Here is a 19,278-nt window from a genome sequence, read left to right as displayed (position 1 = left end):
ACGTTGGTTACGTGAAATTTCTCCAAGATAAGCGCCGTCGACCTACAGTATTCCAGGACGAGGATTTGAGGACCCTGTTGCAGACCCATCACAAACAGTGCGTGGGATGATGGAAAAACTGGGTGTCAGCTTCTACGCGGTTTTTGATGATTTGAAATGTATTGGGAAGGTCCCAAAGCACCGAAAAGTGAGTGCTCCACGATTTGAACGATCGACAGCAATCGTCACTTTTCGAGCTGTGCTCTTCTTTGCTTTTGCGCAACCAAACGATCCTCTTTCGGATCGAATCGTCACTTATGAAAAAAAGTGGATCATCTACGACAATAGAAGATATTCAGGTTGGACAATGGTTGGACACCGATGAGCCAACCGGGTCTTTCCCAAAAGCGAAAACCCACTAAAAAAGGGGATAACGTGTTTTATCTTGGTAAAAGACTATTGATTCAGATAACACTCATTCAGAATGAATTGAGTAAGTATTTAATGCTATATTACAGTTCAAAGAAGACTCATTATCACAGGTAAAACTTTTGAAACAACTTAATATTTCAGTTGTTCATCATAGTATTTTAGTAGTGGATTGAATATGCAAATTGACACTTCATAAAATGATATTTTCGATAGCAATATATACCTGCAGTGACTAACTCATACATGTTGAGTGTCATCAGTATTTTCACATGGAATGAGGATGCATTAACTTAGCTCTTCTCTCTTTTTGAAATGAACCCACTATCTAACTGGTTTTTTCCTGTTTTATGGATTGTGTTCTCTCTAGGCGTCATATATGTATATATATATATATATATATATATATATATATATATATATATATATATATATATATATATATATATATATATATATATATATATATATATATATATATAAAATCTAGAAAGGTTAATGCAGTCAAGCTGCTGGAAAATAATTCCATGAAAATCAAAAAATAAATAGATAAGTACTCTTTGATCATTCCCATATTGATTTCAATTTAAGAGCCACCGGTATACAGCTGTTTCAGCCTATTGGGCATCGTCTGTACCGGGCAGGCGGTCCTCGATTGAAGACAAAATGAGAAAAAACCAAGAAAGTACTTGATAAATATAGCTGCGTAAACGCAAGCGAAACATAAGTGGAACCACCTATTGGTGTGATTGGTCAAACCACCAACACTGACATAAAAACTTGGCAAGTTGACTTGGGTGTCACACCAATAGGTGGTTTCACTTATGTTTCGCTTGCGTTTACGCAGCTATTTTTATCAAGTACTTTCTTGGTTTTTTTCTCATTTTGTCTTCAATCGAGGACCGCCTGCCCGGTACTGACGATGCCCAATAGGCTGAAACAGATGTATACCGGTGGCTCTTAAATTGAAATCAATATGGGAATGATCAAAGAGTACTTATCTATTTATTTTTTGATTTTCATGGAATTATTTTCCAGCAGCTTGACTGCATTAACCTTTCTAGATTTCATATCATTTCTAGAAACATGTGGATTCGTTTTCCGATGGCATTTCAGGTTAGCTTCCCAAATTTCTGCTACCGCAGTTGTCGGTTGATTGGTCAAACCACCAACACTGACATAAAAACTTGGCAAGTTGACTTGGGTGTCACACCAATAGGTGGTTCCACTTATGTTTCGCTTGCGTTTACGCAGCTATTTTTATCAAGTACTTTCTTGGTTTTTTCTCATTTTGTCTTCAATCGAGGACCGCCTGCCCGGTACTGACGATGCCCAATAGGCTGAAACAGCTGTATACCGGTGGCTCTTAAATTGAAATCAATATGGGAATGATCAAAGAGTACTTATCTATTTATATATATATATATATATATATATATATATATATATATTTATATATATATATATATATATACATATATATATATATATATATATATATATATATATATATATATATATATATATATATATATATATATATATATATATATATATGGTGAGGCGAATATTTCTCGCTATAACTATAAGGAGAATGTTGGAAAATATCGTTTTTTCTAGTATTGGAAATGGATCAAGTTTTAAGGTAGTGTAAGAGCGGTGTCTGTGCGAAAGTAGCGATTCACGTTGGATTTGAATCGCTGGAGATGAATTTAATTTGGGAAAAAATGTTCTCAGGAAGTTTATTTCACATACACCCAGTTCTCCAAATCGAAAAGTTTTCAAGCAGTGAAGTTGGAGGCGTACTGAGTTGAGCCTCAAGCCGATGAGCAGCCACAGTCCGTCGCGTATTTCTGATATGTATTGCTCTTGGTGGAATCGAAAGTACCAAGTCACTTAAACACCTCCCGTGAACGTATCTATGAAAGAGTGACAAATCTCCAACCTTTCATGTCGGAGATGTTCCAGACTATCCAGGTTCCAAGTGGTGTTCGAGTCTCTTTCCTTTTCCAAGGCTCTTTTCTGGATGGAATCCAGCAGTTTCAGGGTATGCTTAGGGGCGGATCTTCATACATGAGAACAACACTCGAAAGAAGGTCTGATCTGAGCTTTATGAAGCATCAAAAGCTGCTGATATGTCTAGTTTTCTGGTACGGAACAGTGTTCCAAAGCCAAAGCCGCTCTTGAGGAGTGGCTTTGGCAATTCCAGCGACATAATTGCGCCAAAACATGTTGGTGTCCATTTTAACCCCCCAACAAACTTATCGAAGCAGAAAGCGAAATATTCATCATCAACATTATTCTTGATCCGAAAATGGGAATTCAATCACATTGTATAAATTTTGAGACATCTGTAGAATTTGATATAGTTCACAGAGAGACTAGACGAACTGAATTTAAGATCCAATTTGGTATCTAATATTCATCTGGAAAGCGCCTAAAACCGTGAATAATGAATATTCCACCGCGAATTATAAATTACACTTGACTGCGTACAACTTCATAACACTCAACACAAATTAGCTTCCGTTTAATAGGTTTCTGCGTCTCGAATCCCATGAAATTAGGCCGAGTTGTGGATTTCTACGGTTCATTTGTCTTCCTTAGAAAAAATGCGGGTCTTTCAAAGTGGAAGTGAAAGTGCGTCCTGATGATTTAACTCAAACAGAGGCGAAGAGCACGATAACTCCTGAATATCTTCAAGATGAACAGTTTGTAGGTCATCTCGGCCATGGAAATTGATTTAACAAACAGGAACGCTTCTTTCTTGCTCAGTGAAGATCATTTTTTAATTGTTTGGAGTTGTAGGTATACAAAAAGGGCTTTTCTATAAATCGAAATCGCAGGTGAAATTTCAACTGGTGAGTAAAGTGTACTTTCTATTCATCACTTCTATTCAGATTGTATACTGTTTCCAAGTGAAAAATTTGATTTCGCCACTAAATTATAGGAGTTTTCTCTGGATGTTTCCAAATTGACACTAGAGATGTTTTTTGTGGATTCATCATCAACTTCTAGGTGAAACTATTTCTGACGAAGGGTGATGGAATTTATTTATCAAGAGTTGATTTATTATCAGCGTAATTTGAGTCACTATTATCTTATGCGTTAGGGATATTCTGGTAACATTTAATTGTGAAATTCTTACTGAAAACTTTACAAAACTGCAACATATGTTCCACAATAGCTTTCTCAGACATAATATTTATATGCACATAACTTTTTTCCTCAATACATTGAAAATCTACAGTATATCAATATCCCCTGCAAATCATCATAGACAATCTTTTGAAAAGAGAACCAGAATTTCCGCAAGGTTTTATTGATTGATTAATTGAAGTCACACAAAAAATATTACTTATAGATTTCATTTTTTTTTCTGATTGATTCGGCCGTTACTTGATGAAGATCCATTGTAATTTCAAAAACCACACCTCACAATTTGATATTCTCAAACTTTATTTTGAAAAATATATGACAACATGTTTCGTAGCTTTTTCAAATGAAAACGTTACTATGCTAGCGAAACATATTGTGATATATTTTTCAAAATAAAATTTGTGAAGATCAAATCGTGAGGTGTAGTTTTTGAAAGTATAGATTTCAATCCAATATGTAAAATTGAACGGCTCAACTTTTTGCAAAGTTGAAAAACCATTATTTGAGATGCATATTTCAATGTTTTTCTTCCAAAGTGTGCTTTAGACCATACAACTGGAGTAAATCTTGTTCAGCTCCATCTATATGTAAGTTGTTGTTGAGTTCCGATTGCCATAGAACATATGAAGGTCATACCAACAGACGTGTCGCAAGCAGAAAATACGAACATTAACTTGCTGTCCGAAAGTGAGACCCACCATCAAAGGACAGGACACAATATAGACTTCACGAACACTGAGACCATCGTCTCAGTGAAAACACTACATGCTCGGATAATTCACGAGGCAATCAGAATCGGGAAACGACCTCACCGCCTGAACAAACGTGACGATGCTCAGAGACTTCCAAGTATCTGGAAACCCCTGATTTCCTGTTGTCTTAATCTCCCCGCCTCCACATTTCCATTTCAGTAGCACCCGAACACTCTTCGATACCTCAGTTCTGTCTAAGGAGTAGACAGATATTGAGACCTCAAAGGGAACTCGTGACGATACCTGGGGAGTAGGCAGATTGAGGCACCGGCGTCAAGTCAATCTCTTGAAAATGGCTCCGAAATCGGAGCCGAAACGTAGAACACAAATCTCCGGTCGTAGTTTTCATTGATATATCAGCATTTTTGAATAGACTTTTCATTTCCGTTCATTATTTTCATTGTCGGATACATAAGTAATGACTGTGGTTTTCGAATGAAAATTAGAAAGATATATAGAGAAAACCACATTGTATGACTGTTGTTTTATACCTTCGATTTTTATTCGTTTGTAATTTTAATTTATCTTGTAAAAAATTTACCAAGAGCTGTCCATCTTCGATCGCGAAGTTTCCGTTTGTTCATGGAAAACTAACCGTAACTCGGATATACAAGTAAACATCAAAGATTTAACTAGGTTGTATTGTACCCTAGTTGAGAGCCATCTTCGATACGGCTCATCAGTATGGGGTAGTGCCCTAAAAACTCATTTATATCCTATAGAGGTTCTCCAAAGACGGTTTTTAAAAATCATCTTAAAAGAAGAACCTACTTTTCCATCTGATGCTCTCTATGGGGAATCTCATGTATTTGATGTCTACTAACTCTTTTTCCTGAAAATAAATATGTATTACCACCAAAAACAAAAATTTGAATTACCCACACATGAATATGATACACGTCAACGAACGCAACATATCACACCACAAATGCAAAAACTAATATCTCAACGCTCATATAAATACCTTGCTCCAAAATTATACAACACTCTTCCACATGAAGTCAAATTGATTATGAATCCACATCGCTTCAAAAAAAACTGAAATCTTTCATACATAAGGAACCCCGGAAAAAATTTCGCGAAGTCATTGTTGGTCGACTCGAATGATTAATACTTTTTTACTCTTTCATCTCTCCTCTCATTCACTACTCGCTAGTATATAACCTAATGTATTACAACATTAAATTATAGGTAATAGGTATAAGTTTATATTTCTCCATTGTAATTTTATCGATATTGTCTTTGTCTTTTGTCTTTTATTATATATATTTTGTTTTTATTATTTTATCACTAACAAGCACGTTTAGAGCTTATGTGATTTCTTGTTTATTCATACATAAATCTTATATAATTCATGTAAATTGGCAGGATGAATAAACTTTATTAATATTATCATTATTATTATCACATATGATCAAGAAGTGCTAGTCAAGAAGAGTTCACTTGTGTAGGACAATATAAATTGTTCGATTTGAAAAAAAAAAGGAAAAAGTTTTCTGTTACATTTCACTTCTTTTTTCTCTGTAACCACAGCCATTGTTTCATCTGAAAATTCACATGAAAGCTCATCCCAACCCATAGGTTTTGATAATGTCTCACATGACCTTCACTTCGTTCCTAATAAAAAAATTTGGTATTGTGAATTTTGTAAGGAGTCAATCCTCCCAGTTTCTCCATCCTTCCAGTTCGAAGATGATTCTAGAAAGATTCATCAATTTGAAGAGTATTCCAGAAATATTTATTTTTCCAGACTAGCAGGCAACGTAGTGAAGTTTGAAAAAAATTATTGGTCGATCAATTCCGTCAGCATAAACATTGTGTGCCCGAAATCTGACGACGAATGCCGTTTTTGATTAGTCCTGATTGGCGAAGGTTCTACCGGTGAAAAAGTTAATGAAATGAAAAGATGGTAGTCGATTGGCGAGAGATCTGGGGAGTATAGTGGATGAGGCAAAACTTCGAAGCTCCTTTCGATTGATTTTCGGATTTGTGACACATGCGAACAGGCGTTGTCATGGAGCAGGATCGCACCTCGTTTGTTAAACAGTACCGGCTACTGCTGGCGCAATTTTTGGTATATTTTGTCGGTTACCTCACAATAGGGCTCTGCTGTGGTGGTTTGGACACCAGCCGCTGACCACCATACTATATCAAGATATTTTTGGAAGTTTTTCCTTTGAGGAGTGCCTGGGTGTCTCATTGAGTCTAGTCACTGTCCTGAACGTTTCCTGTTGAATTTTGAAAAATATGAACAGCATCAATACATCGATCAGTATATACCATGACACAGTAGAATAAATATTGATTGAGATATGAAGCTACAAAGAAACATGACATTGAAACGGATGAAACGTTTGAAACAACCTGATATATTATTGTGAAATTGTGTCCACTCTATTAATTCATGGGTATGAGCGGAATTCACAGAGTGTACTTCTATTCTGGGTTTGATGCGGAGAAACTTTTACGGAAGTCTTGTTTTTTTGAAAGGAGGTCATATTTACTTATACGCGTGAGTACCTACTTTCGACCATTTTGAACCCCATCTGACTTTGATTCCATTTAATTAATGGTACATGGAATCCTCGCCTTTCCGTGCCCTCTTTGGAAAAATAAAGGATTAAGAAAACCCTCTTTACAAGGTAGAAACAATTTTTCTTTTCTCGATTTGAAGTGAGACTGGGGTTATATATTCATTTAGAGGTCCTTTTCCCCTTTCAACCAATTTTCTTTGGTGAACTTACGAAATTGGATTGGAAACCTAATACTGCTTAATATCATTGAAAAACACACTATCTGAGGACCCCACTAGGACCTCCAATTACATAATTCTTATCACTGGCATGCTTCCCATACTACGCCATGTAAAGAATCGGTTTCCTTTCAGATGTTAAAACCGAAATTTTGATTTCATGATAGTACTCAGTGTTATTTTTTTTATTATTGAATTATAAACCGGTACCAATTTAACTTTTTGATTGATATGTCTTCATTATAAGTTCATGAATGTTTCTATCACGTTATATCAATTTACTAGTTTGTGTGTTTTTTTACTGCTATATTAAATGAGCTCAATGATCAAGTAATGCTTCTGTGAACAGAAATATAGATATATGTATCACTGGCCAAAGAAAACAGTATATTTCGAAGCAGAAAAACAAATAAAAAGATGACTATGGAATGATAATCGTAACCGAAAAAAAAACTATTGAATCGTTAGTGCACTATCAAAGAAAAATCATATGACACCGCTCCTAACTGTTTTTCCGGATTACCACAACATAACTTCACTTTTTGCCAATCAGTTCTTCAATTATTATATTATTGTATCTGTATATCGATATCTGAAACTTCAATATCAGTTCTTTTCATAATTATTTATTTTCATTCTATTCGAACTTCTCAAGAAAACTTCGACGTAACACGAACTGTATGTTTGAAAATCCCTATAAGTAAATTAGCTTAACACGAGTATGATATTGTATAGTAGAACATATAGAGTGTCAATTTGCAAACTTCCCATCCTTATTACCTTCCTTCCAGTAAACAATACGACGAATCGAAAAAAACATGTCAATTGTATTGTTAAGGAGGACACTTTAAAGGTCTATTTGTAGCTCCCGTGATTCAACCCCCAAAGAGGGGGTTACCCTTAGAATTATATATGGGAAGGGGGCATATCATTTTGATTGGCGTTCAATTTTGCTTACAATGGTACCCTGACATTATTTTTTTATGAGCAATTTCTGAAAAATAGCGTTCTGAACTTACTGAAGTAATTATTAGTACGCCTAATATGAGATGTGGTACCGTTCCAACCTTTTATTAGGGGTAACATTAGCCATCAGCTCCAATTAATTCATATCAAAAAATAGTCTAATAGTAAAACGTAGATGGTGGTAAAAAATGTACAGATAGCCGTCCTTTTTTGCTACTTCTGCTGTAAAAAGTTTCATTTTTCAGGCAAAAAATTGGTTCACAAATTTGAATGATGTGGAAGTATTGTGCATAGTTGTACCTGTTGCGCTGTTTAATGATTACTCTGATAAATGTATGGAAGTGTAACAATGATTTACATTCTTTAATACATAACTGGACATACTGGAAAGTGCGCGCGAAGGTCGGCATGTAAAACATCCAAATTGTCACCGGTATGTGGTTGATTTGGTAAATAAGTTTTACGAAACAGGTTCAGTGACAAATAAAAAAGGGATATAGCATATAACCCCAAAATGAAACAGCTCAAATTGAAGTTTTGGGAACATTTGCTGCAGAGCCTACGAGCTCCTCACGAACAGAACAGACGGGAATGTCACGTGAGGCTGTAAGAAAAGCATTGAAAATGTTTCATCCTTATAAAATGCAGATTCTTCAAGAGCTCCACGAGCATGGTTATGATAGAAGAATAGAATTTTGTGAACTCATGTCTCATCGAGTCAATACCATCCCTAATCTTCAGTTAAACATCTGTTTCAGCGATAAATGTGCATTCCAATAGCGACAATTTTGTCGCTATTGGAATGCCAAAAATCCACATACTTTTTGGGATTGACATACACAACACCCACAAATGTTCACAAATGATTGGACTGGTATTCTTGGAAATGCCATTATTGTCCATTATTTCTGGAAGAAAACTTGACTGGCAATCTGTATCTTGAAATACTTGACGAGACTATCAATATCCTTATAACTCACGACATGTCCGACAGTGGTTGAACGAGAGATTTGCAGATAGATGGATTGGCAGAAAAAAAAAGCAAGCGATTTATTTCCAACAGGAGTACCCAGTTGAAGGAAATGCTATAATTACAGAGTATAAATGAAATAAATATTAAAAATAATGGAATATAGAAATGTATGAAAGTAAATGCTGAAATAATGGAATATAGAAATGTATAAAAGTAAATGCTAAAACAAAGTATACCGGGTGTCCCACATTTTATGTGACAGGCAATATCTGGTTTGTTGAAGGAGATACACAAAAATGTTTCATACAAAAGTTTTAGGAGTTCATGAGAGCTATATTTTGATATAATTTTTAAATATACAGGGTGTTTGGTGTAGGCGCTACAGACCAAAATTCCATTTTTTAAAATAGAACGCCCTGTATATCATTACATATTCACATGCTACGTTAAATTCTGATATCATTTCATGTTTGGTTTTTGAAATTCGGTTACGGCGTTGTTGAGTTATTGCACTTTTCCTTAAATATAAAGTTTCAAAAAAACTTATTTACTCGTACACGAATCCAGTCTATATCTTTTATCAAATTGAACTAGACTACTACTGAATACAAACCATTATTCTCACCTCTACGATACGATATCGAAATCAGTTGAATATAATATTGAAATTCTTGAGAATGTGACTAACTTGAGGGTGAATTGCTTTATATTGCACAATTTCATCAAGTAGCTTATGCTTGTTGATGCCATAGTAACAAATGTTGTTGAATTGTATCTACTTGTCAGTTCGATTCAGTGATTCTTTGCAAAACAGTAACTGTGTTCTTTGTGCGAAAACTCCAGTATGCCTTTCGCGTTCAGTCCAAGTGATTGCATTGATATGTTAATAATTTTTGGGGAATGTCAGGAAAACTGCCGTCAAGCACAACGTCTATACCAAGAACGTTTTCCATTTCCCATTCCGTCACGAATGACTTTTTCGAGAGTTGTAAAAAAATTGCGAACTGGGTCATTTCCTTCTACTATAAAGCATCGTCATCATACGAGATCTGTTAGAACTGAAGATTTAGAGATCAATGTGTTGGCTTATATTATTATTCATCTACATGTTTCTATCCGTACTCTCGCAGAACAAGTCCGTGTGAGTAAATCTAATGTACAGAGAATTCTGAAAAAAAATAAATACCACCCATTCAAAATTCAGTTGGTACAAGGTTTGAAACCCACGGACTTTGAACGACGACTTGAATTTATTGCTTGTATTCAGGTAATATTACATGAAAGTCCTAACATATTCAGTCAAATTTTGTGGAGCGATGAATCGCGATTCCACAATAATGGAGTTGTGAATCGACATAACAGTCACTATTGGTCTCAAGAAAATCCCCACTGGGTCCGCGAAAGTAATTTTTAAACTACTTGGGGTATTAATTTATGGTGTAGATTGTTCAATGGCCGCATCATAGGACCTTACTTTTTCAATGAAAATCTCAATGGATTGCGATATTTACATTTTCTAGAAAATGATTTGATCCAGTTGATGGAAGATATTCCCATAGCAGAACGACAAGGAATTTGGTGGCAACAAGATGGTGCTCCTCCTCACAATTCACAGGTTGTTACTGAATATCTGGATAGAACGTACCCAAATAGATGGATTGGTAATAAGGGTCCAATTCGGTGGCCGGCTCGTTCCCCAGATTTATCACCGCTTGATTTTTTCCTATGGGGTTATTTAAAAGATATTGTTTTCACTACTCCCCCTTTGAATGTGGATGATCTGAAAATGAAAATTCGACTAGCGTGCAGTGATATTACGCCTGATATTATAAGAGCGACTTGTACGAGAGAAGTGATTCGACGTTTCGAAGCCTGTATAATATCTAATGGGCACCACTTTGAACAATTTTTATGACTTATTTCTAGGTACCTACCATTCTTATGAAATGATTTATCAAGTTATATTATTTACATTGTTATTAATTAAAGATTTGTTTTCGAATACACCTCTTTCAATTTCGCAATTGTTTCATATTCAAAATGATTCCTGACTGAATTCCACAACTCAAAATTGAAACCATTACTTCGAACACCCAAAATTTTGACTAATTTTCATGTGATCTGATGCAGAGAGAATAATTGTATGAGATATTTTTAAAAATAATAGTCGTTCTCAAGACTTTACATTTTAAGCAATAACTCAACAACGCCGTAACCGAATTTCAAAAACCAAACATGAAATGATATCAGAATTTAACGTAGCATCTGAATATGTAATGATATACAGGGCGTTCTATTTTAAAAAGTGGAATTTTGGTCTGTAGCACCTACACCAAACACCCTGTATATTTAAAAATTATATCAAAATATAGCTCTCATGAACTCCTAAAACTTTTGTATGAAACATTTTTGTGTATCTCCTTCAACAAACCAGATATTGCCTGTCACATAAAATGTGGGACACCCGGTATATAAAATATTCGTGTGAGTAGAATTTCAAAAGAGGAATGAAAAATTGAGTATATATACAAAAAGTTACAAATCATGCAATGTAGCAGTATTATTGAAAGTGATTGTGGATACAAGATACCAAGGCGTTCAGAGAGTCGAAATTAATATCGCAGTGTTCACAGATTTTATTGAAGCTACTGCACATAAAATTCAATGGTGATCGTAACATTTGTGCGTGATGCTTCGCAAAAAAATTTCAGATTGTGTCAAACTTCACTTCTTGGTACTAAGAAATTGATCTCGAGTAAAAGAACCGTACTGTCAATATTGTTGTTTAGTAATTTATGCAGGAATTTTATACCAAGGATAACTCTCCTATTTTCCAAAGATATCATATCAAATCGTGTCAACAAAATGTTGTGATCGATGCCTCTCGTGAGGTATTGACCATCAACTTTTAGACTATTTTAGGAACTTCCTTTGCACGCCTTCAATTGATGTTTTTTGGTAGTCGTAAACTGGATTTCATAACAGAGAGCCATACTCTAACTTAGATCTGGAAGACGCAAAATATAGCAATTTTAAGGGGGCAATACTTTTGACTCTAAGCATCCTATTTGCATCCGCAATCAAATTCCTTATATGTGTTGTAGATGTTAATTTGATGTCGTATGTTATACGTTATGTTATATCATGTACGCGGTTGATTGTAGTTTTGTTGATTGAATAATCGTATATTGAAGTTCGCTTTCTTGTTGTAAATGATATTATTTCACATTTGGATACGTTCAGTTGTAGACGATTATTATCACATCACACCAAAGTTTGATTGCATCTAATTCACGTTGTACACGTTGGCAGTCAGTAATGTCGTCGATTTTATAATATAGTTTCAGGTCGTCTGCAAATAGTGGGCTGGGAATATTCAAAGAGGTTACCAAGTCATTAATAAAAATAAAAAATAAAAGAGGTCCGAGATTAGAACCTTGTGGTACCCCAGATGTAACTACGTACTGGGCCGATTTGAAAGATTCATATTCGACGAACTGTTTTCTGTTAACTAGATATAATTCAATTCGAGTAAGCAGGTGGTTAGGGAGCCCCAATTTTGTCAATTTGCTGAGAAGAACGTGATGGTCTATTTTATCGAAGAACATAATGGTATATTTTATCGAAGGCTTTTTGGGAATCTAAATAAACAACATCGACTTGTTTTTGCTTGTCCAGGTACGTACACAGATATTGATTTAAATATGCAAGATTTGTCATACATGATCTTTGTTCTACAAAACCATGCTGAATAGGAGGAATAACTTTTTGAATATGGAAGTACATAACATTTTGCACACATATCTCGAAGTAGAAACGTTACATAAAATTGAAATTGCCCTGTAGGTTGTGGTATCGCTAGAGTCACCTTTTTTAATATCGGACAAATTCGAACCGTTTTCTACTGCTCAGGGAAAGCACAAGTTGATAAAAAAAAGTTTAATATACCTATTAGAGGTATAGACAGAACTTCGATACAGTCCTTTATCACAAGACTAGGAACATTGTCAACGCCTGCGGTTAGTTTATTTCTTGATTTTTTTTTAAGCAGTAATAATATCGATTTTATAGAAGGCGGAGATGTTTAATGTATCTAAATCAGAATCATGAGAATTTCCACGAAGCATATTCTAGTCCAAGAATACACACTTCTCAAGTACTTGGCGAATCCATTGACAATATCCCCAGGCTTATCAAATACCTCATCATCAAGTTTCATTATACCCGGTATACGCGAATGACCTTTTTTACTGTGTATGAAAGACCAGAAAGTCGAGCAGTCAGATAAAATATTATTTTCAGCTGAGTTTGTGAATTGACTATATGCTGCTTTTATTTATATTTTTGACAGCTTTTCTCAGATCCGAGAATTGATTTTGATAAAGTGCTGTTTTGAAGAGCAGAAAAGGAGCAGTTGAATGGTCTTTGAGTTCACCAGATTTAACAATCTTACATTTCTTTCTTTGTGAGCATCTTGAATCCGTTGTTTATGAAACATGACCTTCTGATATTGAAGAACTTGAAAGACGAATTACAATAACATGCAAGTCAATTCCTGTTGAAGTTTTCCGTAATGTTAGAGGTGAGTTCTAAAACAGGAGTAATTGCTGTTTAGAGCGAAATTGACGACGTTTAGAACAGTTTATAAGATGAGCGTGAGTAGATTTTATGTTCGAAATGTCTTTCTCGAAAATTAAATTTTATTTTGTAGAGGGACAATAACCAACAAATGAAAAATCCCACACATAATACATTCATTTTTGTCATTCAAGGGTTGGTACGGTGCCACCTAAATTTCTAATCATTTCCATCAAGAGAAGTCAATGCATAAATGCATCTCAAAACAGGCAAATTCTAATTACATGTGTAAATTGAGAACGCTATTTTTCGGAAACTACTCATAATAAAATAAAACATCAGGGTATTATTGGAAGCAGAATTGAACGTCAATCAAAAGAAGGTATCACTTGATACCCCTTCCCATTTAAGATTCTAAGGGTAACAACTAACCCCTCCTTGGCGGTTGAACCAAGAGTGCTACAAATATTCCTTGAAATAGTCTCCCTTGACTATAAAATCGACCTGTTGTTTCGATTCCTCATATTATTTACTGGAAGGAAGATATCAAGGGTGGAAAGTTTTCAAATTGACACCCTGTATATTGAAACTCCAAACCAAGGTCTTACATAAACACATGCTCTATTATAAACCCACCAATTATGCACTATTCAATCTGATTCAATTCACGGCCAACATATTTTTTGCAGGTAATTGGCCGTTCGGTTTTATCTGGTGTAACGTTTACGTCACGTGCGACGTTTTGGCCTGTTCGGCGTCCATCATGCACATGTGCTTCATCAGTCTGGGCCGCTATCTCGGCATCAGAAACCCCCTGAAGACGAGGCATAGCACGACGACGAGAACGGTAGTGTTGAGGATAGCTTTGGTATGGTTGTTGTCCATGCTCGTGTCCAGCTCAATTACAGTATTAGGTGAGTTATATTTCCAATCAAGATACATAGTTATTTCTATCAATTAAAAAAGAAACTCTTTTGGATGAACGTTCACCTGAATTGAAAATTTCTGATGCACTGTTTGGAACCTTTGGTTCAGTAATAAATATTACTGGAGTTTTATCCCAAAACCAAACCATTATTTTAACACTTCGACACGTGTTTCAATCACCAAGTAAACAAGTGATCAAGATTTAACTTAAGTTTAATTTTCCTCTTGAAGATAATCAAGAATGAACTCAAGTTCAATTTTCCTCTTGAAGATGATCAAGATTGAACTTAAGTTTAATCTTCCTCTTGAAATTGATCACTTGATGATCAAAACACGTGTTGAGGTATTGAAATAACGGTTTGTTGTTGGGATTGAAGTCCATTAATAAACTAAAGATAATATTGTATTCAATATTATTTCGATATCCTCTTGAAAAAACATGATACTCAAAAAGGGTTGATTACTTGAATTCATCCCACTCTGGAATTTAGTTCTGAACGTTTTGCTGGAAAGTTCAAAACAATAAATTTTCTCCTCGATTGGCATTAGAAGTCAATTGTAATGATCATAGAAGTGACATGTTTTATTCCTAGGTATTGATCATGATTTTTATATGGCATTACAAAAACATCCTCATTCTTTCTTTCAGTTGAAAATGATTTTCCTAATAACTAGGAATATTCATTTGTATCGAGAGAATCAATTATTTCAATACTCACAAAAGCTACGCTAGTTATTGAAAACTGTTGAAAACTTTTAATTACATTCACGCTTATGAGAAAAGCGGAAACAAGAGAAGCTAGAAATTCAGGTCAAATTCATTCAGTATTTGAAATCATTAGGTGGCTGTGAAAGATGCAAATAGTTACTAATTTCGTTAAGGAAATGAAAATCCGATATTGAGCCAACAAAATTCGGAATGGATTTTTTATAGACCAGATATAACCACTGTCATTAAATTATATTTTCATACATCATATTACTGAAGCTTCAAGATCAAGATGATATTTTGAATATTATGGTCAATGTGAATAACACCAGAACATAAAATACGGTGTCTCGTCGTGCGTTTCGCGTTAGTGTTTTTATATGCTGTTTTTATATACCTGTTAATATTACCTAATTACTACTTAGTATTGGTCCTATGCAATACCTGTTTTCAATACCTCTAATTTGTTTTTTATTTTGAATTATTACATATAAGACCAAACAAAGATCTGTTCGAAATAGGACCTTTGTTGCTATTCGTAGAACTCAAATCGCCCTTTTGATTTCCAGGCATCCAGAAACCTGTTGTCATGTACCGGTCTCAACAATTTTAAACATTTCTCACTTATTTTATGGTTGCTTTCTATGGCATGTTGAGCGACACTAGATTTCCTTGGTATGTGAAAACGAACATGCGAAATATGTTCCTTGTAGCAAGCTAATATAGTCCGTTTGGTTTGACCAACATATTTCTTATCACAATTCTCGCAGCTTATTTCGCAAGTAATACTAACCGGTGTAGTTAGCTAATACTACCAGGTAGTAATTAGGCCACATGCATATAAAAACACTGATATAGTAGGGAAATTTTGGTCTGATGTTTGGAAAGGGGTTTTCAATACATTCATTTTACGCCTGAGGTTCTAGTATGAACTATCAACAATTGCCTGCACCAGAATTTTAGAAAAGTTGGATTTAAAAATTCTTATGTAATCCTGATTTTTTGAAAATACTTTTCTCACACCAGAACAAGGTTTCGCTAACCAGTGTTTTGAATAGGGCCAGAAATATACTTAAAAGATTGATCCCACTTGACTATAGTTCAATATAAGACAAAATTATTCATAAGGCACTTGCAACTATGTAGAGTTTCTCTGTATTTGAACAGAACTTTCTTTATTCCCGTGGAAATGAGAATCGGAGTTTTGCAAGGCTCAATATTGGGCCCTTTACTGTTACATTTATACTCTAGTCTTCCCTATAAAATTTGAAATACTCCAAACATCGGACAATATACGAGTATATCACTCTTTTCTAGACACATTATCATAATTATCATCGTCTCCTTTCAGGTATCATAAATCACGAAAACATAATGCCCGAATCGGGCTCCTGCGTCATCAACAATCGAGCGTTCTTCGTGTTCGGCTCGCTCATAGCCTTTTATGTGCCGATGGTCATCATGGTGGTGACCTACGCTCTTACGGTTCAGCTGCTTAGGAAGAAGGCGCGTTTTGCCGCCGAACATCCGGAGAGCGAGCAGTTCCGCAGATTGGGTGGTAGGTTCGCTCAGAAACACGATAGGACGCCCACTATTTCGGGGACGCTGTGGAGGAACGCGGGGAGTGGCGAGAGGTGAGTGAAGACTATGTATATGAGGCGTTCCAACGAAAACTTGACCGCATCGAAAATTTCAAAGAACACGTCTTTTATTTCTAGGGGGACTAATGCTGATATGGAAATCATACCCGAAACTTCACCTCCTTGCGGTCAGCAACTATCCCCCTATTTTTTTCAATGTCATGGGGGGTCGAGTGATACATCATTTGAAAGGTCTTTTGTCCCTCTATTATTTCTGTATTTTTTTTTCGAAGTTGGTTCATTCATTATTGAGAAATTTAATGTTGAACGTTTTATTTAAGTAAAAACAGAAACGTCGCTGTCGCTCATTTTATTGAGAAAATTAACGAAAGTAATATCAATGGCAACACAATCAACGCATGAAGTATTCAAATGGCCTCCATCTAGTTCCATACAATAATACAGTCTACTTTTGAAAGCGTTCCCCACATTATTAAAGATGTCCGGAGTCAGAAATCGGCATTCTCGAAAAGTTCTCTGTCGCAGGTCTTCTGTTTAACATATTGATGGCTGACGTTGTGGTCTGGATGATTTTTATTACAAATTCTTTCAGCAGCTTTAGCACATTCATCATTTCGATAATAGGTTGCAACAATTTCTAGCGTTTCTCCAGTAGAATCTCCATCTTCAATAATGTTGGGAACGTTTTCGAAAGTATGTATAAAACGATAATGAATATACTAACTTGATATATTTATTCATGAGTACTTTTTTTAGAAGAGAGACTTCATGACAAACCAAGCAAGCATGTTATCACTCTGACATTTTTGTCCAGTATTAGATTGTACAAAAACACACAAATTACTCTTATATACGTATAACAAAAATCACAGCTCTGTGAACAATGTGTGACTAAAATTATGTTCAGCCCTGAATCTCATTTCTAGCTGAATTATTTGGACTGTATTATTGTATGAAACTAGATGGAGGTCATTTTGAACACTTGATCCATTGATTGTGTTACCATTGATAGCACTTTTGTTGAATTACTCAATAAAATGAGCGACAGCGAATTTTATGTTTTTTCTTGAATAAAACGTCCAACATTCAATTTCTCAATAATGAATGAACCAATTTCTAAAAAAACCCAAAAGTAATAGAGGGACTGAAGATTTTTCAAGTGATGTATCACTTGACCCCCCTCCCATGCCATTGAAAAAAAATAGACGGGTAGTTGCTGACCGCAGCGGGGTGAAGTTTCGGGTATGATTTCCATATCAGAATTAGTTTCCATAGAAATGAAAATTGACGTTCTCTTTGAAATTTCCGATTACACCCCCGTTTCTGACTTACAGGGGGGGTCAAGTTTTCATTGGAACGCCCTGTATAATAAAGTTAATAAAATCTGAAATGTTCAAAACAGATCTTGTTGAACATTTTTGTTGCGAAGGAATGAAATGATTAGGCGAGTAATGTTCTATCTGAATATATTATGGAATTAGCCAATACTTGATAGAAACGCTCGAAGAAGCTATTGTATAGCGAAACTAGTGTTGCGGTTTTGTGAACAAGTGTTACTTGAATATACTATCTGAATGTATATCTTTACCTCAGGTCATACGCGACTCCCAGAGAAAAACATGTTTAAATTGACAACTGTTACTCATAATTGTATGGCAAAGATCTATAAATTCCACGAAACTTCATTGTGGGACCTTTTATCATCAAACTTTTTATTAATGATAAATATGATATCCCAAATTATGTTCGCAAAGTCTCGCAAAGTTTTTGAGGAACTTGTATTGTCGTTTGAATTCACAAACTGATGTAGAACCACCAAAAAATCAAAGAAATTGTGGTTGAGGTAGAAACTGAGAACATTCCATCATCAAATAGTACCAAGTTTGTTAGAAAGTGCTTGATAATGTTTCGTGGTGCATTAGTTCGGACTTCCCGATATAAATTGATTTGAAATCCCTTAAAAACCCGTAAAAAATTGAAAGGATTTGCTGAAAAATAACATTTATATCAAGCAAAAAACTAAAATTGAATGAAATAAAATACGAGCAACAAAAAAAATATAACAAAAAAAAAGTTGGACTATTACCACGAGATGAAAATCAAAAATTTATTAACAAGGAATGAAAATTCAAAATTGAGAAATTCCAAACCAAGTTACTTCACGACGTTTCGATTTATAGTATCCACAACCATCTTCGGGTGATAACTAGACTTATTTCTCCAAAATCTGACTATCTGTAGGTCATTCGAGTGCTAAATGCGTTGTTGGACAGCATATATGCTGCTTCTTTGAATTTTATCCTAAACCAGTTTTTCTCCTTGTAGATGATTTCAGCTTGAACCCACTTGATGTTATTTCGATGAGTCCAAATATGCTATTCCTGATTTGCTGGGTTTCTCCTCGCTGTGTATGTTTCTCGTGCTCGGCAATGCGAACTTTCAATGACCTCTTA

General features: G+C 35.1%; 1 protein-coding gene across 3 annotated transcripts in view; it reads left to right on the top strand.

The window, feature by feature from the left end:
* Positions 1–19,278, top strand: part of 5-HT2A (5-hydroxytryptamine receptor 2A) — a 391,848-nt gene that overhangs the window by 323,899 nt on the left and 48,671 nt on the right. For all 3 annotated transcript variants that reach the window (XM_074184568.1, XM_074184567.1, XM_074184569.1), the window contains exons 3-4: positions 14,278–14,502; positions 16,576–16,858. In XM_074184568.1, coding sequence (XP_074040669.1) covers positions 14,278–14,502; positions 16,576–16,858 — 508 coding nt within the window. The remainder of the gene's footprint in view (positions 1–14,277; positions 14,503–16,575; positions 16,859–19,278) is intronic.

The sequence above is a fragment of the Leptinotarsa decemlineata genome, unplaced genomic scaffold (genome assembly GCF_025532065.1).
Source record: "Leptinotarsa decemlineata unplaced genomic scaffold, Ldec_3_MD MMD2_tig00026354_RagTag_RagTag, whole genome shotgun sequence".
Lineage (NCBI taxonomy): Eukaryota > Metazoa > Arthropoda > Insecta > Coleoptera > Chrysomelidae > Leptinotarsa > Leptinotarsa decemlineata.
Note: the sequence above shows the minus strand (reverse complement) of the source record. Positions and strands in the feature narration are given on the sequence as shown.